This window comes from Hippocampus comes, unplaced genomic scaffold (genome assembly GCF_001891065.2).
Source record: "Hippocampus comes isolate QL1 unplaced genomic scaffold, H_comes_QL1_v1.1 scaffold59, whole genome shotgun sequence".
In the NCBI taxonomy this organism is placed as follows: Eukaryota; Metazoa; Chordata; class Actinopteri; order Syngnathiformes; family Syngnathidae; genus Hippocampus; species Hippocampus comes.
The window spans coordinates 941,330-962,677 of record NW_017805406.1 but is presented as its reverse complement, the minus strand read 5'-3'; the positions used below and the strand labels follow the sequence as shown (position 1 = coordinate 962,677).

At 42.5% G+C, this 21,348-nt stretch overlaps 5 protein-coding genes across 7 annotated transcripts; all 5 read left to right on the top strand.

The window, feature by feature from the left end:
• Nucleotides 1-266: 266 nt before the first annotated feature.
• LOC109517947 (pyruvate dehydrogenase E1 component subunit alpha, mitochondrial-like) lies at nt 267-5,088 on the top strand. The gene is made up of 11 exons (XM_019873480.1): nt 267-394; nt 1,181-1,249; nt 1,328-1,501; nt 1,582-1,708; nt 1,794-1,885; nt 2,021-2,113; nt 2,276-2,431; nt 2,900-2,971; nt 3,063-3,130; nt 3,470-3,578; nt 3,667-5,088. The coding sequence occupies exons 1-11, from the start codon at nt 347-349 to the stop codon at nt 3,829-3,831; spliced, it is 1,173 nt and encodes a 390-aa protein (XP_019729039.1). The 5' UTR covers nt 267-346; the 3' UTR covers nt 3,832-5,088.
• Nucleotides 5,089-5,273: 185 nt separating this feature from the next.
• LOC109517948 (pyruvate dehydrogenase E1 component subunit alpha, mitochondrial-like) lies at nt 5,274-9,565 on the top strand. Of its 3 annotated transcripts, none has more exons than XM_019873483.1 (11): nt 5,274-5,349; nt 6,863-6,919; nt 6,990-7,163; nt 7,467-7,593; nt 7,736-7,827; nt 7,945-8,037; nt 8,108-8,263; nt 8,586-8,657; nt 8,770-8,831; nt 9,026-9,137; nt 9,229-9,565. In XM_019873483.1, exons 1-11 carry the CDS (start codon nt 5,296-5,298, stop codon nt 9,391-9,393), a joined length of 1,164 nt encoding a protein of 387 aa, XP_019729042.1. In that variant the 5' UTR covers nt 5,274-5,295; the 3' UTR covers nt 9,394-9,565. The 3 variants fall into 3 exon arrangements, with proteins under 3 accessions (XP_019729042.1, XP_019729040.1, XP_019729043.1); XM_019873481.1 differs by having other exon boundaries at nt 8,770-8,837; nt 9,029-9,137; XM_019873484.1 differs by lacking the exon at nt 6,863-6,919 and having other exon boundaries at nt 8,770-8,837; nt 9,029-9,137.
• Nucleotides 9,566-13,303: 3,738 nt separating this feature from the next.
• Nucleotides 13,304-14,776, top strand: LOC109517820 (pyruvate dehydrogenase E1 component subunit alpha, somatic form, mitochondrial-like). Its single transcript, XM_019873209.1, has 5 exons — nt 13,304-13,453; nt 13,577-13,644; nt 13,983-14,046; nt 14,476-14,520; nt 14,612-14,776. Exons 1-5 carry the CDS (start codon nt 13,370-13,372, stop codon nt 14,774-14,776), a joined length of 426 nt encoding a protein of 141 aa, XP_019728768.1. The 5' UTR covers nt 13,304-13,369.
• Nucleotides 14,777-15,249: 473 nt separating this feature from the next.
• Nucleotides 15,250-17,966, top strand: prdx4 (peroxiredoxin 4). Its single transcript, XM_019873485.1, has 7 exons — nt 15,250-15,552; nt 16,386-16,503; nt 16,594-16,710; nt 17,092-17,214; nt 17,307-17,437; nt 17,585-17,619; nt 17,873-17,966. Exons 1-7 carry the CDS (start codon nt 15,351-15,353, stop codon nt 17,921-17,923), a joined length of 777 nt encoding a protein of 258 aa, XP_019729044.1. The 5' UTR covers nt 15,250-15,350; the 3' UTR covers nt 17,924-17,966.
• A 1,125-nt stretch (nt 17,967-19,091) lies between these two features.
• Nucleotides 19,092-21,188, top strand: LOC109517955 (diamine acetyltransferase 1-like). Its single transcript, XM_019873492.1, has 6 exons — nt 19,092-19,307; nt 19,384-19,435; nt 19,529-19,612; nt 20,078-20,179; nt 20,298-20,338; nt 20,416-21,188. Exons 1-6 carry the CDS (start codon nt 19,242-19,244, stop codon nt 20,581-20,583), a joined length of 513 nt encoding a protein of 170 aa, XP_019729051.1. The 5' UTR covers nt 19,092-19,241; the 3' UTR covers nt 20,584-21,188.
• Nucleotides 21,189-21,348: the final 160 nt, after the last annotated feature.

Here is a 21,348-nt window from a genome sequence, read left to right as displayed (position 1 = left end):
AGAAATTAGGAAGTTTCATGACAAACAATTATTTTAAACATAAAAATTAGACATTTGCCTTCTGAAAAAATATTTTCCTATATGAACGTGAATAAGGTCTCATTTTTGTTAAAAAACAACTCCACAGATATTTTACCTAAGGATTAAACTTTTCATAAAATCGTCGTTTTTTGTCTTATTTCATGCACATTTGCTGTCACACACAAACCGCTAAAAAATGGTGGCAGCAAAGCTTCCATGGCACCAGTGTAAGAGTAGAGGAAGAAGAAATGGAGCGGAACCGGAAGTACATCGGCGACCAGAAGGACGTAGCTGTGCTGGGCGGTGGCAAGCTATCTCAGGAACGATGCTGTCACTTTTCTGTAATGTGCTTAGGACTGGTGCTCAAAAAAATGTAAGTGCACTGTTTTCGTATCGCGATGGCTTAAATGCAATATCCTGCATCGACCTCCAGCCCACATTATGGATATCCACACCCTAAATGAAACTGTCAACGATCTGTTGACCTTGTTAGGCCGAATGGAAGCTGGCAGCTGGCCTCTGAGATCTGAGGGCGGTCAAATTGTTTTGGTTGACAAATGCTTTCCCACCGATAGGTTTTTTTATGTAAACATTCATGCATTTAGAATTTTGATTATGCCTACGCGTTTTACGCCTGCACGCTGCTCCTACAGACAAAGATACAATTTACACCCGGCCGAATGCTGTCTACGATATTTCTTTGTGATTCAGATTCGCTCTCTTCCATCTAATCTCAACGAATGTTAGGGCTGTGCAAATATGGAAAAAAAATCACCATTATTAAAACGATTATTCACTGATTACTGATCACTAATTACTCAAAACTATAACAATAGCCTCATTGCCATTCATCCCTGCATTTTGAGGACTTTATTTTTGAAGACCCTATCCTTTTGGCAAGTACAAAACGACCTTGGAAAGATCATGTGAAATTCATGCCTCTTGTATTTTCATTCTGCGACGTCTATTCCTTTGATGTCTTTCTGGGATTGACTGTGCTAACGTGGGACCTCGGGGATTGTAATTTTGTGCCACGTAACGTAGTAACGTGTTGGTACGACAAAAAAAAGTCATGGGATTTTTGTGTTGTTGAATTTTTGGGAAAGGAAAATTCCTTGTATTTTCGCAAAGTCTCGAACATATAAATGCCTGTTCTCAGGGCGCTGCAGTGGTTGTGTCAGCAAGGACCTACGCCGACTTCACAACTCAAGCTACTTTTGAAATAAAGGTTAGTTTCAAATAACACAAATGGCCAATGCCAAGCGCACTTTGGAATTGTAATTGACGTGTTGTTGTTCCTACTTAGAAATGCGACCTCCACAAACTGGACGTGGGCCCGGCCACTGAGGTAGTGATGACTCGCGATGAGGGTCTGCAGTACTATCGCACCTTGCAGACGATTAGGCGAATGGAGCTGAAGGCCGATCAGCTGTACAAGCAGAAGATCATCAGAGGCTTCTGTCACTTGTATGACGGCCAGGTAATCATGAAGCCAAATATCCGTATCATGTATTTATAAACACCTCCGGTTGGACTTAAGCTCTTTATTTCTCTTCGCAGGAAGCCTGTGCTGTTGGTATCGAGGCAGCAATCAACTTGTCCGACCACCTGATCACGGCCTACCGCGCTCACGGCTACACTTTAACCAGGGGAGGCACTGTAAAGGAAATTATGGCTGAGCTCACTGGTGAATCCCAGTTACTAAATATCACTATCAGTATTGAGATGTTGATGTTCATTTTGATGATTCTTTGGATTCTTTTTATGTACAGGGCGAAGAGGTGGCATTGCAAAGGGAAAGGGAGGGTCCATGCATATGTACTGTAAACATTTCTATGGAGGAAATGGAATTGTTGGAGCACAGGTGTGTGTGTGTGTGTGTGTGTGTGTGTGTGTGTGTGTGTGTGTGTGTGTGTGTTTGTGTAAAATGTGTGCTCTCTGGTCAAAACGCATGGGAAAACATTTTTGGAGCTTTGCGCTTGTGTGTCTGACTTCTCAGGTTCCACTCGGTGCTGGCGTGGCTCTGGCCTGCAACTATCTTGGCAACAAACAGTTATGTGTCTGTCTCTATGGTGATGGTGCTGCCAACCAGGTGAGTTGTACTTAATTTCCCCAAATATTCTACACACACACACACACACACACACACACACACATACACACACACACATACACACACACACACACACACACACACACACACACACTACAGGGATTGTTTTTGTTTTACTCCAGCAACTTGTGTGCTCCACAGGGTCAAATCTTTGAGACGTACAACATGGCCGCACTTTGGAAGTTGCCCGTCATCTTCATCTGCGAGAACAACAGGTATGGCATGGGCACGTCGGTGGAGCGAGCAGCAGCCAGCACGGACTACTACAAGAGAGGAGACTACATCCCTGGTCTCAGGGTATAAAGCTCCTCTACATCTCTATTCCTTGCGTTAATGCATATCATCAACAAACACTTTTTGACATATTTACAGTGTTCGTCAAACGTGTCAGTCATCGCTTGATTCTGTTGCCCTTTTATGTCAGAATTAACAATTATAGATCACAGACATCTCATGATGTGACCAAACCACTGTCTTACTTTCTTTTTTTCCCAGCAGGCGCTAGTGTGGTATTAACAGCGTTCTGGTCATGAACATTAGCTCCTTTTAAGATGCCTGTGAATGACATTTTTTGCGGCTTTTTATCATGTTGTGATGCGACGTAAATAGCCGACGCGGAATAGGATGAATTGACTGCATCTCTGGTAGTATCAGATACCTAACACGCCTGACTGTGAATTATTGAAATAAACTAAGAGCCTGGAATGTGCTACCTCCCAGCAACCCTGAATGCGTTAATTACATCTGCAATCATTTGGATTTTAGGTGGATGGGATGGATGTCCTCTGTGTTCGGGAAGCAACTCGGTTTGCAGCCGATATGTGTCGAGCAGGGAAAGTATGTTAGACATATTAAATGATGATACAGATGCTGTTTTTTTTCCCCATTTCTTTAGTCACACTGTTTTTTAAATTTTATTTTATTTTAGGGTCCTGTTCTGATGGAACTTCAGACGTATCGCTATCACGGTCACAGTATGAGTGATCCTGGTGTCAGGTAATTTATGGGCCATTTGTAGCCGCAATGGGGAGGGAAGCAGAAACATACTTTCACACTTACCGATGTACGAGGCTTATTCTCGGACCGCCAACACAACAGGACATTGCACAAGCGGCCATAAAACAATAGTCCACTAGATGGTGTCAAAGTAGTATGGAAATTGCTTTGGCCAAAATATAATCATAGCAAATATTTCCAGCAGTTGTTCTTCAAATCCCGCTCAGAAAACACAAAACGGCTAATTACACTACTTTGTGCTAGTATGTACTACTATGCTACACGATACTCTTCGAGTGCACGCTCACAACACCCCTGCACCAATCTTTGCCCTCACAGCTACCGCACGCGTGAGGAGATCCAGGAAGTGCGCAGTAAGAGCGACCCCATCTCCTTGCTGAAGGACCGAATGCTCAGCAACAACATGGCCAGTGTGGAAGAGCTGAAGGTAGCAACTACCGCCTCTCGGCAAAAACAGATTGTTTCATATAACGTTTTCGACTTGATTGAGTTAACTTTTGGTGTTGTGTTTGTAGGAAATTGACGTCGAGGTGAGGAAGGAAATCGAAGACGCTGCTCAGTTTGCCACCACGGATCCTGAACCGCCACTGGAAGAACTGTGCAACCACATCTTTCACAACGATCCACCGCTTGAGGTGCGCGGCACCAACCCATGGACCAAGCTGAAGTCTATCAGTTAAAGAATCTTTTTTTTCTCCCCCACTCCACTCCAACATATAACAACTGCCACAAAGCAAGCTCTCTCTCATATGTTAGCTTAAAGTCACACCTTAGACCCACAACCTGAAGTCTCAGCAACTTGTTTTATGTAATTTTTTTTGTTTTTGTTTTTGTTTTTACAGCTGTGGCTCTTAAAATAAACGTACAAGATATGGCTACATCAGGGGTGTCCAAACTGAATTTGAGGGTGGCATATAGAATAATTAAAGGATGCATTTTCTTCTGGGAGGGATCCCCCCAAACATACATAACATCTTTCTGTTAAAGGTGTTAAGGCATTAGCGACCGAATGCCATCTCCGCATTTAGAACCAAAACAAGAGCACTGTGTCGTACGTTGACCTGTTTTAAAACAATTTCTTGAGGATCATTCATGTTCATAAATCAGGCCTTGACACCGAGCAGAAAGTGGAAAAAACTCTTTTTACTTCTCAAATTAAATTATTTTTCCACCATATTTTGTAGCTATAAGTAATTAATTTGTGTCTTTGCAAATCTAGAAAAGCTCAATAATATAGAAACCAATTTATTCGTAAATAATGGCACCTATTTTTTTCAAAGCCCCCCTACCTCCCATTCTCACTCTGCTTGCTTCTTTTTTTTAACCTTGCGAGCCGTGTCAAATGTCATTTTTCGTATGTGCTTTGCGTAGCTGAAAATAAGATAGAGGCCCACAAATGGCCCCCCAGGCTGTAGTTTGGACACCTCTGGGCTACATCCATTCACTATTTATTCGACACATGTTGAAAACTGTCAGTAGGAGCTAACTCAGCTGCTTTTCAGAAGGCTATTTGGTTCGTGGTGACAAGTTACTGCAATAAAAAAAAAATAGACTGGTATTCCCTTTCCTGTCAGTTCAGCATTTGGAAGACGTACAGTAGATAATGACAGATGTGGCTTTCTTGATTACCCGTAAGGTGTGTTCTTTCAAAAGTGATGTTCTGCAAGTGTCACACTCCATTGCAGGAAGCTACACTGCAAGCCCACTTATGTAACACTTAAAATGAACAAAGTACACAACATGTGAAGGCTTTTCTCCTTGATGTGAGAAGTAGCCTATTTTGCCAACAAAAAAAAAAAAAACATTGACAGTGTCCAATCCTGTTTTGATGCAGCTTCGATTCTCGCCCTGCCAATGATAGCTGTTACGTTGAAAGAAGGATGATGATTGAAGGGAGCGATTTGAGCGCATCATGTAATAAACGATCTGAACTCCTGCGTTTTTGTTTCTTTATTTTACCATATGTTAAATAAACCAATAGAACGCAGGCCGTTTCATGTTACCCGCGCAATTAGGTGAGAATGTGGTTTGTTCAAATAGAACTTGTTGGTTGGCTTTCCAGCAAACGTGCGCCACTACGGTCAACTTACACGATGTATGTGTGAGAATCGAGTCAGTTTGCTGTCAGGAGTTAGACAGGCTCAATGGCTTTCTTTTTCTCGAGCATCCTAAGACAGAGGACACTTGCTGGCCTAAAGGTATGCGTACATTGGCATTTCCCAGTGTGGATTCAGCTCTAGTTTGTGAAGGATAAGTAGATGCCAACGGGTTCTTTGTAATATTTTGTTCATCTTGTGCACCGAAATAGCAACTAAAAATACTTTCAAATATCTAGACCGACTTTTAGTTGTGTCTTTCTCCAAGCTCCAACTACGTAAGAATCGATGCTATTAAATGACATCAGTTGTATGAGCATTTTTTTTTTTTCAAAGGCTAAATAATTGATACAGCTCTCGTATTGCATCGTCGTTAGATTTTTTTTGCAAGCGTACTTTGGTTTTCATCGACCTGACCGACACACTTGAAACAAGAAAAGACAAGGATTAAGTCTTTCGTTGGTTATACTATTTGAAAGTGTACTTGGCCTTCCCTCAATAGGCTGGTTGTAGCAGCATATCATGTCATTTCACCGGTGATTATTCGCTTAACTGCTGCTGCAATTCTCAAACTTACAGTATGCTTAAATAACTACAGCCAAAATGAACAGTATTAAAATAAAGCAGCGCAGTAGGCCGAGGTGTTACTCAAAACTGAGTTTTTATTCCCCAAAAGCATATTTAGCATTTGGGTTCAACGTTTGATTTCCAGGCTCTGGCTTTCCTGTGCCTGTGTGGGTTTTCGCCAGGTACTCTGGTTCCTCCCCCCACATTCCAAAAAAACGTGCACGGTAGGTTAAATGAAAACTAGACTGTCGTTCGGTGTGATTGCGAGTGCGAATGGTTGCGATTGGCTGGCAACCAATTCATACTACCCCGCCTACTGCCTGAAGACAGTTGGATCAAACCCATCACCTCTGCACCGTGAGGCGGATGTGCTAACCAGTCAAATATCGTGCCACCTTCTTAAAACCTTGCAAATACTCACCTGAATACATTTTTGACATACTTAGCCCCAACATTTCTCAACCGCTTGAACCTGCAGGTATTCCAATTTTAGAACCCCCCAACTGTATTCTATTGTCAATGTAATCAATTAGGCTTATATCCATCCCTCCATCCATTTTCCGATCCGCTTTATCCTCACAAGGGTCGCGGGTGGTGCTGGAGCCTATCCCAGCTGTTTTCGGCCAGTCGACAGGAGACACCCTGAACCGGTTGCCAGCCAATCACAGGGCACGCAGTGACGAACAACCATCCGCGCTCACACTCATACCGAGGGACAATTTTGAGTATTCAATCAGCCTGCCATGCATGTTTTTGGAATGTGGGAGGAAACCGGAGTACCGGGAGAAAACCCATGCAGGCCCTGGGAGAACATGCAAACTCCACAGAGGGAGGCCGGAGCCGGGATCAAACCCACGACCTCTGCACTGTGAGGTCGACGCACCAACCACTGGCCCACCGGGCCACCTATTTTACTCATGTTCCATTGTATTATTTACCATCAGTCATTTAACAAATATTTGATGAGATCAATGAATAATGCCCACCGATGGCCTTAGTCTGATGGATGCCACATAAAATGTACTTTGAGTGACAGTTTTACTTGCAGGGGACAGCAGCGCTCAGATCTGCGAGCTTCACAACCCAGGCAGCCATTCAAATCAAGGTGGAACAGGACCGTCTCGGATTCCCGATATGCGCTCCGTGCTGAGTACACTCTTCTACTTTTGCCGTAGAAATGTGACGTCCATCGATTGGATGAGGCACCTTCCACTCAAGTGGTTCTGACTCGCGATGAGGCGCTGCAATACTACCTCACCATGCAGACAATTCGGAGCTTGGAGCTGAAGACAAAACAACTGTTTGACCAGATGATCATCGGAGGTTCCTGCCACTTGTATGCTGGCCAGGTGTGGTAAACATAAAAAGGATCAAGATTCTAGGGTGGTGATTCCCATCCATTGTGAACAAAAAAATTAAATGATTACCTTTCACTTAATTATCACCCCCAAAATATTTATTTCAGCATTATTTCAGTATACCGCATACATTTTTTTTTTTGCAATATTTTGGTGCGCTGTGGGATTTTTCAATAGCAAAAGACTCCAAAAATATTGGGAATTGGTGACTTAGAAATGGCAAAAAGATTCTTCCGGCCAAATGTCAACATCACGAGAGGACGAAGAATGACCCCCGTTGCTTCCTTCTAATAGGAAGCGTGCGCAGTTGGGATTGAGGCAGCCATTAAACCGACTGACCACCTCATTACCGGCTATCGCACTCATGGCTTCGCATTCACCAGGAGTGGCTCTCTTCGGGCGATTTTTGCCGAGCTTGCAGGTAAGCATGAGAAGATGCTCTGACAACTCGCGTGAGAGCACACGCAATGTTTCAACTCAAATGTTTTGCGAGAATCTTGAGGCATAGATATCCAGAGAATTTGGCATGGATTGCAAATCGTTCACGTTTGGACTGTGTTTAGGCCGAAAGACGGGACTATCAAAAGGCAGAGGGGGATCCATGCACATGTACACAAAAAACTTCTACGGAGGTTGGGCTGTTGTTGGATCTCAGGTAATGCACACAGTAATTCATTTAATAATCAGGATCGTATTTTTCGTGGGACGGTTACGTGCTCCAATGTTGCCTTGTTTGGTGCAATCAATGTGACTCGATTTGGGCTCTCCTCAGGTTCCTTTGGGTGCCGGTCTGGCGTTGGCATGCAAGTACCGGAAGACGGATGAGCTGTGCGTTTGTCTCTATGGTGACGGTGCAGTCAACCAGGTACACATACACACACTGCGTCTTGTTTGTTCATCAACACCTGACCTCTTGACCTCCAACCTTTCGATAGGGGCAGGTTGCTGAGACCATGAACATGGCGGCACTTTGGAAGCTCCCCATCATTTTCGTCTGCGAGAATAATAAATACGCATTATGTACTCCAGTGGAACGAGGTAGCGTGAATACCAACTTCTACACGAGAGGGGATGTCATTCCAGGGCTCAGGGTAAAGTTCTGGAGCCTCCCTCAAATTTTTTGAAATGAATGTCAACTTCAAGCATTAAACGATGATGCGGAGAGATGAAGTCAGTCTTTAGGAGCCTCTCAGGCCCAACACAGTCCGTTCTGATTTTTGGATTTGGAAACCAAAACCACATAGGAAATAATGGAATGGAATACTGTATATGTTTTTTTTTTAAGAAAAGGGAAAAACAAGACTAAGTGAATAAGTTTAGACGGCTATTTAAAAATACATGTTCTTCAGTATTCAAAATACTGAAGAACATGTATTGTTGGAAACCTGCATTGACCTATTGATGCATCTCCAGGCGGACGGGATGGACATCCTCTGTGTTCGGGAGGCAACCAGGTTTGCTTCTGATCACTGTCGGTCGGGGAAAGTGAGAAAAGTTTCTTTTTATACCGAATAATTCCAATTATTGATGACAGTGTAATTTACATTTAAAATGTCATGCCGAATTAATTAGTATGTTTAATTTCTTTGTGTCTCAGGGTCCAATCATTTTGGAGCTACAGACCTATCGCTATTTTGCACACTATGCGGGTGACGATGAGGACAGGTAAAAGTCTTCAGATTTAATATACGGTATACATTTTCAGTGGTGGTAGCACCATGCAGTCATGGTGAAAGTAAACACAGACTTTGGGTCTTATTTTGTTGATACCACAAAGGACGAGCATTTGAAAAGTGGTGTCCAGACTTTCCGTATCTACTGGAGATATACACTCGGTGTCCTTCCTTATCTCCCAGTTATCGCTCAGCGGAGGAGGTTGATGAGGTCCGCAGAAACAGAGACCCCATCTCACAATTTGAGGTTCGCATCATCAGCAACAACATGGCCAGCACGGAGGAACTGAGGGTAACTAACTACGTACTGTCTGTAATTCTAGAGGGAAGCGTCGCAGAAATTTTGGAAACAGTTTGCCTTTCTTGTGCCCCGCTTCATGCAGCAAATTGATGAGCAAATCAAAAAGGAAGTTGAAGAAGCTACACAATTTGCCATCCAAAGCCCTGAACCCCCAGTAGAAGAACTGTGCAACCACATCTACAGCAATTGTGTGCCACAAGATGTGCGCGGCATCAACCCATGGACCAAGCTGAAGTCTGTCAGTTAAAGATTTTTTTTTTCTTCCCCCACTCCACTCCAACAAATAACAACTGCCCCAAAGCAAGCTCTCTCTCATATGTTAGCTTAAAGTCACACCTTAGACCCACAACCTGAAGTCTCAGCAACTTGTTTTATGTATTTTTTTTTTTTTTTTTTTTACAGCTGGGGGCCTCTTAAAATAAACGTGCAGGATGTGGCGACATCAGAGGTGTCCAAACTGAATTTGAAGGTGGCAAACAAAATAATTACTGGATGCAAGGGTTGCTCCGAAATGTTTTTACTTGAAGTGATGAAACACAGTGAAATGAATAAATCGAGCAATTATTTATTGTTGCATTTTCTTTTTTTGGGGGGGGACCCCCCCCCCCAAACATACATAACATCTTTCTGTTAAGGGTGTTAAGGCATTAGCGACCGAATCCCATCTCCGCATTTAGAACCAAAACAAGAGCACTCTGTCGTAAGTTGACCGTTTTTAAAACAATTTCTTGAAGATCATTCATGTTCATAAATCAGGCCTTGACACCGAGCACAAAGTGGAAGAAACTATTTTTACTTCTGAAATTGAATTCTTTCTCCACCATATTTTGGAGCTATAAATAGTTAATTTGTGTCTTTGCAAGTCTAGAAAAGCTCTATAATATAGAAACCAATTTCTTAGTAAATAGTGGCACCTATTTTTTCTAAGCCCCCCCACCTCCCACTTATGCACCACTTCAAGGGAGCGATTTGAGCGCATCATGTAATGAACGATCTGAAATACTACGTTTTTGTTTCTTTATTTTATCGTATGTTGAATAAACCACTGGAATGCAGACAATTTAAGGTTTGCTGAATAATTTGGTGACAACGTTGTCTGTTAAAATAGAACCGGTTGGTTGGCTTTGTACTTTCCAGTGAAGGTGTGCCACTACAGTAAATTTTAACACAATGTATGTCTGAGAATCTAGTAAGTTTGCTGTCAGGAGTCAAGCAGGCTCAATGGCTTTCTTTTTCTCGAGCATCCTAACACAGAGGACACTTGCTGGCCTAAAGGTATGCGGCGGACATTGTCATTTCCCAGTGTGAATTTAGCTCTAGTTTGTGGAGGATAAGCAGATGGTCACAGGTTCTTTGTAATATTTTGCTCATCTAGTGCGCCGAAATAAAGCAACTAAAAATACTTTCAAATACCTAGACCGACTTTTAGTTGTGCGTTTGTCCAAGCTACAACGACATAAGAATCGCTGCTATTTAATGACATCAGTTGTATGAGCATTTTTTTTCCAAAGGCTGAATACTTGATACAGCTCTCATGTTGCATCCTCTTTAGATTTTTTGGCAAGTGTACTTTGTTTTTCATTGACAATAAACGATAACAACAATAGCACTGTGTGTATCGAAAAAGTAAAAAATATCATTCCCACGGCCAGCTCACAGTGCAGAGGTGCAGGGTTCGATTTCGGGCTCCGGCTTTTTTCCTGTGTGCAGTTTGCATGTTCTCCCCGTGCCTGCATGGGTTTTCACTAGGTACTTGGCTGGCAACCAATTCAAAGGGGGTACACCGTTTGAATTGGTTGCCAGCCATTCGCCTCCTGCCTGAAGACAGCTGGTATAGTCCGGAATCAAACCCGTGACCTCTGCACTGTGAGGCGAATGTGCTCACCAGTCAAACATCGTGCCGCCTTCCTAAAACATTGAAAATACTCACCTAAGGACATTTTAACATATTTAGCCCCAACGTATACATTTCTCGACCACTTGAAAATACAGGTATTGCAATTTTAGAACGCTTCCCCCCTCACAACTGTATTCTATTGTCATTGTAATCGATTAGCCTGATATTTAATAAATAATAAAAAGTGTTAAATGTGTATATAACACCCTTTATTTTACTCATATTTCATTTTATTATTTACCACAGGTCATTTAACAAAATATTTGATGAGATCAATGAATAATGCCCACCAATGGGCTGAGTCTGATGGATGGCACATAAAATGTACTTTGAGTGACAGTTTTACTTGCAGGGGACAGCAGCGCTCAGATCTGCGAGCTTCACAACCCAGGCAGCCATTCAAATAAAGGTGGAATAGGACCGTCTCGTATTCCCGATATGCGCTCCAGGCTGAGTACACTCTTCTACTTTTGCCGTAGAAATGTGACGTCCATCGATTGGATGAGGCACCTTCCACCCACGTGCTTCTGACTCGCGATGACGCGCTGCAATACTACCTCACCATGCAGACAATTCGGAGTTTAGAGCTGAAGGCAAAACAATTGTTTAACCAGATGATCATCCGAACTGTCTGCCACTTGTATACTGGACAGGTATCGTAAACATAAAAAGGATCAAGATTCCAGGGCGGCGATTCCCATCCAATGTGAACAAAAAATGAAATGATTAACTTTCACTTCATTATTCCCCCAAATTATTTATTTTACCATTATTTCAGTGTACTGCATACTTTTTTTGGTGACATTTTAGTGCGCTGTGGGATTTTTCAAAAACAAAAGACTCAAAAAATGTTGGGAATTGTTGACCTAGAAATGGCAAAAAGATTCTTCCGGCCAAATGTCAACGTCGCGAGAGGACGAAGAATGACCCCCATTGTTTGCTTCTAACAGGAAGCGTGCGCGGTTGGGATTGAGGCAGCTGTTAAACCGACTGACCACCTCATTACTGGGTATCGCACTCATGGCTTCGCATTCACCAGGGGGGGCTCCCTTCGGGCGATTGTGGCCGAGCTTGCGGGTAAGCATTCGAAAATGCTCTGACAACTTGCGTGAGAGCACACGCAATGTTTGAACTCAAATGTTTTGCGAGAATATTGAGGCATAGATTTCCAGAGAATTTGGCATGGATTGCAAATCGCTCACGTTTGGACTGTGTTTAGGCCGAAAGGCGGGACTATCAAAAGGCAGAGGGGGATCCATGCACATGTACACAAAAAACTTCTACGGAGGTTATGCTGTTGTTGGATCTCAGGTATAATGCACACAGCAATTCATTTAATCATCATCATCTTATTTTTCTGGATATTTTTTTTTCATGATATAGGTGGGACAGTTACGTGCTGCTATATTGCCTTTTGGTTTGAACAATTAGTGATACAGTTGTGGCTTCATAGGGTAAATTAAGAGAATACTAAGCCGGCAAAGAAAACGTGATGTGCTTCACTATGGCATCGGGCCAATCTGATTGGACACTTTCAGTTTGACGTACTGTAATTGCCAAGATGTTTGGTGCAATCAATGTGACTCGATTTGGGCTCTCCTCAGGTTCCTCTGGGTGCCGGTCTGGCGCTGGCGTGCAAGTACCAGAAGACGGATGAGCTGTGCGTTTGTGTCTATGGTGACGGTGCAGTCAACCAGGTACACATAAACACACTGTGTCTTGTTTCTTCATCAACACGTGACCGCTTGACCTCCAACCTTTTCGATAGGGGCAGGTTGCTGAGACCATGAACATGGCGGCACTTTGGAAGCTCCCTGTCATTTTCGTGTGCGAGAATAACAAATACGCAAAAGGTACTGCGTTGGAGCGAGGTAGCGTGAATACCAACTTCTACACGAGAGGGGATGTCATTCCTGGGCTCAGGGTAAAGTTCTGGAGATTCCCTTAAATGTTTCAAATGAAGCCACATAGGACAAACACGCAGCCCTGACTAATTATCATTTGCATATTCTGTCCATGGTACTGCCATGTGAAGACTGCGTTGTTTTATTGGCCAGAGATTATGCCGCTCTACACAACGTTATAGTCAGCCAATGGCAGCAGATGGCAACTTGAAAGTTGTCTGTAGTGCAAAGTGGCCGAATGGTCAATGAGATCGCCAAAACACGTAATGAGCGATTAGTCAACTTCAAGCACGAAATGATGATGCGGAGAGATAAGGTCAATCTTTAGGAGCCTGGAAGGCCCAACACAGAAGTTTAGACGGCTATTTAAAAATATATGTTCTTCAGTATTTTGACTGTTGGAAACCGGCATTGACCCATTGATGCGTCTCCAGGCGGACGGGATGGACATCCTCTGTGTTCGGGAGGCAACCAGATTTGCTTCTGATCATTGTCGGTCTGGGAAAGTGAGAAATGATTATTTTTTTCTCTCTTTTTTTCTAATAATGTCAATTTTTTATGACAGTGTCATTTATATTTAAAGATGTTATGCCGAATTAATTTTTATCTTTTATTTCTTTGTATCTCAGGGCCCAATCATTTTGGAGCTTCAGACCTATCGCTATTATGGACACCATGAGGGTGACAGCGAGGACAAGTAAGTCTTAATATTTGATACATACATTTTCAGTGGCGGTAGCACTGTGCAATTATGGTGAGAGTATACACATCTCAGGAAATGTGTTTGAATCTCAGCTCGGGCACTCTTGTGAAAAACAAGAATCTTAAATTAATTAAACACTCTAAATGTGTGATGTGTCACATCGTGTGAATATATTTCATTTTTGATATTTAGTTGGGCAGGTATTCAGTCACAGTAATGGTGGAAAAAAGACCTTGGGTCTTATTTTGTTGATACCACAAAGGGTGGGCATTTGAAAAGTGGTGTCCAGACTCTCTGTATCTACTGGACTTATACACTTCCTTATCTCCCAGGTATCGCTCAGCGGAGGAGGTTGATGAGGTCCGCAGAAACAGAGACCCCATCTCACAACTTGAGGCTCGCATCATCAGCAATAACATGCAAGTAAGTCTTAATATTTGATACATACATTTTCAGTGGCGGGAGACCTGTGCAATTATGGTGAGAGTATACACATCTCAGGAAATGTGTTTGAATCTCAGCTCGGGCACTCTTGTGAAAAACAAGAATCTTAAATTAATTAAACACTCTAAATGTGTGATGTGTCACATCGTGTGAATATATTTCATTTTTGATATTTAGTTGGGCAGGTATTCAGTCACAGTAATGGTGGAAAAAAGACCTTGGGTCTTATTTTGTTGATACCACAAAGGGTGGGCATTTGAAAAGTGGTGTCCAGACTCTCTGTATCTACTGGACTTATACACTTCCTTATCTCCCAGGTATCGCTCAGCGGAGGAGGTTGATGAGGTCCGCAGAAACAGAGACCCCATCTCACAACTTGAGGCTCGCATCATCAGCAATAACATGGCCAGCACGGAGGAACTGAGGGTAACTAACTACGTCCTGTCTGTAAATGCAAAGCAAAGCATAGCAGAAATTTTGGAAACAGTTTGCCTTTCTTGTGCCCCGCTTCATGTAGCAGATTGATGAGCAAATCAAAAAGGATGTTGAAGAAGCTACACGATTTGCCCTCCAAAGCCCTGAACCCCCAGTAGAAGAACTCTGCAACCACATCTACAGCAATTGTGTGCCACAAGACGTGCGAGGCATCAACCCATGGACCAAGCTGAAGTCTGTGAGCTAAAGTTGAATGAGCTAGGAAAGATCGCAAATGGACCTGTCTGAGACCTATAACAAGTTAACGCTTTAATAAACATGTCTGAATACATTGAGATCAATCGGGCTGGTTATTTTACCCCCGCAAAAATTATGAAAAATCAGCATAACGGAGAGAAATATGGATTATACTTTTGGACAGCACTTTTTATGCCTAACTCATTGTATCCGCATTTTTAGTTGGACAAAATGAGCATTGGATTTGGCACTTTTGTTTGGCAGCTTGTTCTGTAAAACAAAGAAATGGAATACTAAAGTGACTCATACCATTTGAGGAGGCTATAAACCAACCCATGCCACTATTAGTAAAAATCCACAAGTAATTGACACCGATCCAAAGCAAATTTTCCCTCCCTCAAAAAAGTTGGGAATGAATGCATATATTTTTCTCCAGAAGGTGGCAGTAGTGCGGTAGAAAGAACGCAAAACGGCCGTAGTACTTGAAGACGAAGAGCGTCTGCAATTTCGACCAAATCCTTCACAACACAACCAGCAACCACGCTCGCGCGCCCGTGTTTACGTGCACCCAAAGGACCATCGTGATGGAGACCTCCGTTCACGTCAACACGCAGAGGGAACTCTTTTGTGCCGCTTTGCTGCTCTTCGTCACATTCTCTTCCGCGCAAGAAGACTCCCCGGTGAAGAATGCTCAGTGTCACAACTACGCGGGAGGACACGTCTATCCTGGAGAGGCTTCCCGTGTGCCCGTTTCAGATCATTCCCTGCACCTCAGCCAGGCCAAGAGTGAGTCCGCTGAGTTACGACGCCTGCGAGCTATTAGCCTTTTAAGTCTTTTATATCTTGCATTTGGAGCGCTTGGTCGCGCTGCCGCTCCTGCTGTAGTAGTCAGGACAACAGAAATGTTTCAAAGCTAGCTGCAGCCTGCTTTATTATCGTTCTGTTTCTTTCCTTTGAGGTTATGGTGGGAAATTGCACATAGACACTCGGCCAGATTTGAAATGAAGGACTAGGTGCATTTTTAGGACACGTCATTCTTAAATGTTGTGCTCCTCACCCGCCCCCCCACGCACACATGACAGAGCTTGGCAAAGAAACACAAACGGGTTGGACCATACTGGAACACATGTTCCAGTTTAAAAACGAAAGGAACACACTGGGTGCTCCTTCCTGGTAGAGCTGAGTGATACTGTTACAATTGATCAACTGGCATTTTTTTCAGTCAAAATATGATTAGAATACAGTTATTGTTATTGATGATGATACATGTGCAGCTGTCCTGCCAAGATGAATAATATGTGCGTGTGTGTGTGTGTGTGTGTGTGTGTGTGTGTGTGTGTGTGTGTGTGTGTGTGTGTAATATTCAAGTCAAGTCAGCTTTTATTGTCAAATATGTTCTATGTGTAACATAGAGGACAGATGAAATTACTTTCCTCTCTCGACCACAGTGCAAACATGTAGTGCATTGAACACACACAGCTAATATTATTTTCTTAATTTTGGATTATGCATTTACAAATTCGCTTTGCCCACATGTAATTAAATATAATTCAAAGACACCCTGTCTAATCTGAGCTAACTACAGTGGCTTTAACAAAAGCCTTGTGACTATCTTGCAGTTTCAAAGGCCGCGCCACACTGGGAAGGAACAGCGGTCATCAACGGTGAATTCAAGGAGCTGAAGCTGTCCGACTACAGAGGGAAATACCTCGTCTTTTTCTTCTACCCTCTGGATTTGTGAGTGACTGAAAACAAACGTCACTTTTTAATTACTTAATGGCTTTGGCGGGAAGTGAAACCGCTCTACGTTTGTCTCTGTACCCCCAGCACGTTTGTCTGCCCAACCGAAATCATCGCCTTCAGTGATCGCGTGCATGAGTTTCAGGCCATCAACACAGAAGTGGTTGCCTGCTCGGTGGACTCCCAGTTCACCCACTTGGCCTGGTAACCTGACATGATCTCATCACAGCTGCAACTGGAAATTAGAATTATAGCTGTGCGGGCTGGTTGGATTAAAATTGGTTGTATGGTTTGCAGTATAGAATATTTACGAATTGGTGTAACGTTATGGAGTGATGTTCCATCAGCCTCGCAATGTTATCACAGCATTCCTTCAACCTCCTTCCATCCACAATTAAGTTTTGTTCATGGACAAACCTGAAATGCAGAGTTCCTCCTCCCTCTCAATGTGCTAAATAATAAAAAGAAATGTTTAATTTGGATCTGATACACATACATTTTAAAATATTCATTGATATTTTTTTTCGTTTTGTGAATCATTCAAATTTAAAGAATAATTGTGCTCCCAATTATTTTCTTGGCCAGGATCAACACAGCCAGGAAGCAGGGAGGACTTGGACCAATGAAAATCCCTCTTTTGTCTGACCTCACTCACCAGATTTCCAAAGACTATGGAGTCTACCTGGAGGATCAGGGCCACACGCTGAGGTGCAGTCGTCAAACCAGTTTCGCCGTTTCTACCTTTTACACCACCCCGGTGTCATACCTCATGTTCAAGAGTCGCTGTTGATGTGTTTCAGGGGGCTCTTCATCATTGACGACAAAGGCGTCTTGAGGCAGATCACCATGAATGATCTTCCAGTTGGGCGATCCGTGGATGAGACGCTTCGGCTGGTGCAAGCGTTCCAGTACACCGACAAACACGGAGAAGGTACACTGATCTCACCTAACTGACAGATGAAAAGTCAACACATGGGGCTTTAGTATTGAACTTTCAGACATACATATTTTAGCGGATCAGATGATTCTTGCAGATGTTATCCTCAAGCACTAACTGGAATAAAACGACTTTTTTCAGTGTGTCCAGCAGGATGGAAACCAGGCAGTGCCACAGTGAGTATGACTGAGCCATAGCCACTAACTTCTTGTTGTTTACAATGCATTCACAATATTCAGCAGATCCCCCTCCCGCTTTTAAAACATACCTTTAAGTATTAAGTACAACTTTATTGTCAAATGTGCCGTATGTGTACATACAGCACAGGTGAATTTCCTTCCTGCTTCACTTGTGAGACTGAAAGATTTTAATATCATCTGAAATTGAAATTATTTCCTGGACCTTAATTTGACCTTTTCTTTTCTGCAGATCATTCCCGACCCTTCAGGCAAACTGAAGTATTTTGATAAACTGAACTGATGGAATACATTTGAAAATTCAAATAAAATATCTTTTGGTAATACTCTTGTCTGGTCAACCCTTTTTCTGATATTCATTTATTTCTTATCAACCAAAGAGTTTGTAAGTGACTTTGAATGTACTCAAAAGAATCATTGTACTGTACTGTATTCTACTCAGCAAAGCGTTACCACGCTTAAACACTAGTTGGTGCCCAAAAATGATTGAGTGAATCCCTACTTTCATCCATCCATTTTCTGAACCACTTTATCCTCACAAGGGTTGCAAGTGGTGCTGGAGCCTATCCCAGCTGTCTTCGGGCAGTAGGCGAGTGACACCCTGAACCGGTTGCCAGCCAATCGCAGGGCACACAGAGACAAACAACCATCCGTGCTCACACTCACACCTAGAGACAATTTAGAATGTTCCGTTAACCTGCCAAGCATGTTTTTGGAATGTGGGAGGAAACCGGAATGCCTGGAGAAAACCGGCGCCAGCACGGGGAGAACATGCAAACTCCACACAGGGAGGCCGGAGCCGGAATCGAACCTTGCATCTCTGCACTGACGTCGACACGCTAACCACTCGACCAATGGGCCGCCCGCCAAGTTATATATAAGCAAAAAAATAATTGTCTACATAACTATAACCTATTTGAATATACCCTATGTAGGCATCGTAGGGAGTGTAGTTAATTTAGCAGTTAATTTCAACAATAAAACATTTGACCAATGTCAGCAATGTATCAGGTGTCAAAGTGTTGCTTATTATCTGTTAATTTAGCAGTTAATTTCAACAATAAAACATTTTACCAATGTCAGCAATGTATCAGGTATTAACGTGTTGCTTATTATCTGTTTATTCCGAGTTATCTGGGTCATGCAATCTGGGAAAATATGTAAGGCAACTGAGCGTTTACTGGTTGTTGCATTTACGGGAACCATAAAGGAGTGCAGGTGATATGTTAACTTATTAAGTTTGGTGGAACGTATTCGGTACTGTATATTCTTTAAACTGTTCAACTCGACTGGAAATTTTCCAGGTCTGATTAATGTTTACCTTTAGGGCATAATCACGGGGCAGTTTCGTCATCATTCCAAAGTTAAGGTCCATATACTCTGCCAAGGAAGTGACGGGCATTCCCATATATGGAACCTTGTTTTGCACACTCCAAAGTCTATATATAGAGCATGCGAAGTATGCGAAGCAAACTCAGTCTATGTTGTTTGTTCTGATTCATCGGGGGGTCAACTCCTGAGGAGCGGATGAAGAAACAAATTTTGCTTTTATTCACATTCAGAGGGATAGTAAGCAAAGGCAAAAAGGGGAAAAAAAGAAAATGGCCAATTTTATCATACGGACGGCCCAACCAAACGATGTGTGTGATATCTTGCGACTCATAAAGGTAAGCCAGTTACAGCACTTGAATTGCTGAAAGTGGTGCCAGTTAAACATTATACTTGATTTTTTTTGTCTCGTAGGAACTTGCAAAATTTGAAGAGATGGAGGAGCAGGTCATCCTGACAGAGAAAGGTCATTGTTTTATCGAAATGTGTGATTGTCAAGACTGTAATCATATTTAAATCCATGCAAATGAGAACAACAACGTCTGCATTCTTCTTGTAGACCTACTTGAAGATGGCTTTGGAGATCAACCATTCTACCACTGTTTGGTTGTTGACGTGCCAAAAGAAAAGCAAACGTCAGAAGGTAAAAGCAATAAACCCATTTCGGGAGCGAGACTGTGAAATAATTTATCTAAATGGTGGCGCCTCTGAGGTTGAACACACCCTAGAAGGTGAATCTTTGGAGATTTCCGCATTGGCCCACTTCACCGAAGGCGCCTTCCTGCATTGCTTCATCTGATTGAATTGACTTTCACACTATTTGAGCTCACATTATACACCGTCATATTAGGTGTGAAATGTTGCCCACTCGACATCCAATGCAGCCTGGTCATAGTGGAAGGGTGATTTCCTCCCCATCTGCGGCACCTTCTCAAGGTTTCTCATTTCTCCCCATATGTTGTTCCTTGTTCTCGCGGGGGTTAAGATCAAGGGATGTCATTAATATTTGTCAACTGGGGGCATGTGAAGCCCTTTGAGACCTTTCTGTTCACAAACGGCTATATAAATACATTTGTCTTGATTAAATATTCTTTCTCTTATCCACCAGGGCACACTGTCATTGCCTTCGCCATGTACTACTTCACATACGATCCTTGGATTGGAAAGCTGCTGTATTTGGAGGACTTCTTTGTCATGCCAGAGTTTCGGGGTAGAGATTGTTGTCTTATGTGTGTTAAGAATGTAAAGAAAACATTGTAGAATGTTGAAACGGGCACTGTCTGTTAATTAATATTTGTAATGATGTCGTCATTTCGATGTTTGGTCAGGTTTCGGCATCGGCTCAGAGATCCTGAAGGTCTTGAGTGAGGTAAACACTGCTGTTAACAGCCGCCTTCAATCTCTTGTGTGTATTAGTCTTCATGTCATGTGTACTTCTTGCCACAGACGGCAGTGAGGACTCGATGCAGCAGCATGCACTTCATCGTGGCAGAAAACAACACAAAGTCTATTGAATTCTACAAAAGACGAGGGGCAGCTGACCTTTCTTCCGAGGAAGGTTGGCGCCTGTTTGCCATTGACAAGGAGGAGCTGTTGAAAATGGCCACCAAATAAAACTTTTACGGTTTAATCCAGCTGTTTTCTACAGGTAGACTTGATGAATACATCTACATGAGTTACAATTCTGGTATGTCAACTCTACTCTTGTTTTTTTTTCCCCTTTGGAACACCTAAATGATTGAAATAATAGGGAAGGCACATTTAAGTAAATGAAAACAAATTAAAAAGTAACACCAGCAGAAGTTTTATCCTGTTTATTTTTTAATTGTCATGCAATAAAAACAACTGTTTGAAAGAGTTTTATTCAAAAGTATTCAAAGATTCAATTTGATCAGACATGCAAAGTTTCATTCCAGATTTGTTTTCCTTTCAATCATTTTCCATATTGATCACATATCTACGGTGAAACATTGATGTTGAATTATCACCCTATCACCCAGTCCTAATTATCAGCTAATGGAATAAATTTAGTGCATAACTACCAATCCCTGCTTATTGATTTTGACTTGGGGGGGGGTCCCTTGGGTCTACTATGGTACTGTTTTTAATGTTGGTCATTACTTTCGAACTCGGAAAGCAATGTCGCTTTTAAGTAGCACTTGTTGATACAAAAAGTTTGAGAACCACTGTGTTAAAATAAAATGTGTGGAAAACTGGTACAACAATTGTTTTTTTTTTTGCCCCCAGATGACATGATCCACTGCTTCACAACAATCCAATAGAAACTACTCCATGTTATTTATTCATTTCCGTTATATTCGCTTTGATGCCCCAAATGGGACCATAGTTTCACTTTTAATTGTGCAACTACTCGCCTGC

What these genes read in the sequence shown, in the direction of transcription:
- LOC109517947 (XM_019873480.1), top strand. Translation starts at nt 347, where the DNA reads ATGCTGTCACTTTTCTGTAATGTGCTTAGGACTGGTGCTCAAAAAAAT. An exon ending in GGACTGGTGCTCAAAAAAAT is followed by an intron (nt 395 to 1,180) that starts GTAAGTGCACTG and finishes GCCTGTTCTCAG; the next exon opens with GGCGCTGCAGTGGTTGTGTC. An exon ending in CCAGTGTGGAAGAGCTGAAG is followed by an intron (nt 3,579 to 3,666) that starts GTAGCAACTACC and finishes TTGTGTTTGTAG; the next exon opens with GAAATTGACGTCGAGGTGAG.
- LOC109517948 (XM_019873481.1), top strand. Translation starts at nt 5,296, where the DNA reads ATGGCTTTCTTTTTCTCGAGCATCCTAAGACAGAGGACACTTGCTGGC. An exon ending in ATCACTGTCGGTCGGGGAAA is followed by an intron (nt 8,658 to 8,769) that starts GTGAGAAAAGTT and finishes TTTGTGTCTCAG; the next exon opens with GGTCCAATCATTTTGGAGCT. An exon ending in CCAGCACGGAGGAACTGAGG is followed by an intron (nt 9,138 to 9,228) that starts GTAACTAACTAC and finishes CGCTTCATGCAG; the next exon opens with CAAATTGATGAGCAAATCAA.
- LOC109517820 (XM_019873209.1), top strand. Translation starts at nt 13,370, where the DNA reads ATGCGTCTCCAGGCGGACGGGATGGACATCCTCTGTGTTCGGGAGGCA. An exon ending in ATCATTGTCGGTCTGGGAAA is followed by an intron (nt 13,454 to 13,576) that starts GTGAGAAATGAT and finishes TTTGTATCTCAG; the next exon opens with GGCCCAATCATTTTGGAGCT. An exon ending in GAGGGTGACAGCGAGGACAA is followed by an intron (nt 13,645 to 13,982) that starts GTAAGTCTTAAT and finishes CTTATCTCCCAG; the next exon opens with GTATCGCTCAGCGGAGGAGG.
- prdx4 (XM_019873485.1), top strand. Translation starts at nt 15,351, where the DNA reads ATGGAGACCTCCGTTCACGTCAACACGCAGAGGGAACTCTTTTGTGCC. An exon ending in GCACCTCAGCCAGGCCAAGA is followed by an intron (nt 15,553 to 16,385) that starts GTGAGTCCGCTG and finishes ACTATCTTGCAG; the next exon opens with TTTCAAAGGCCGCGCCACAC. An exon ending in GGAAACCAGGCAGTGCCACA is followed by an intron (nt 17,620 to 17,872) that starts GTGAGTATGACT and finishes TCTTTTCTGCAG; the next exon opens with ATCATTCCCGACCCTTCAGG.
- LOC109517955 (XM_019873492.1), top strand. Translation starts at nt 19,242, where the DNA reads ATGGCCAATTTTATCATACGGACGGCCCAACCAAACGATGTGTGTGAT. An exon ending in GGTCATCCTGACAGAGAAAG is followed by an intron (nt 19,436 to 19,528) that starts GTCATTGTTTTA and finishes TTCTTCTTGTAG; the next exon opens with ACCTACTTGAAGATGGCTTT. An exon ending in TGTCATGCCAGAGTTTCGGG is followed by an intron (nt 20,180 to 20,297) that starts GTAGAGATTGTT and finishes ATGTTTGGTCAG; the next exon opens with GTTTCGGCATCGGCTCAGAG.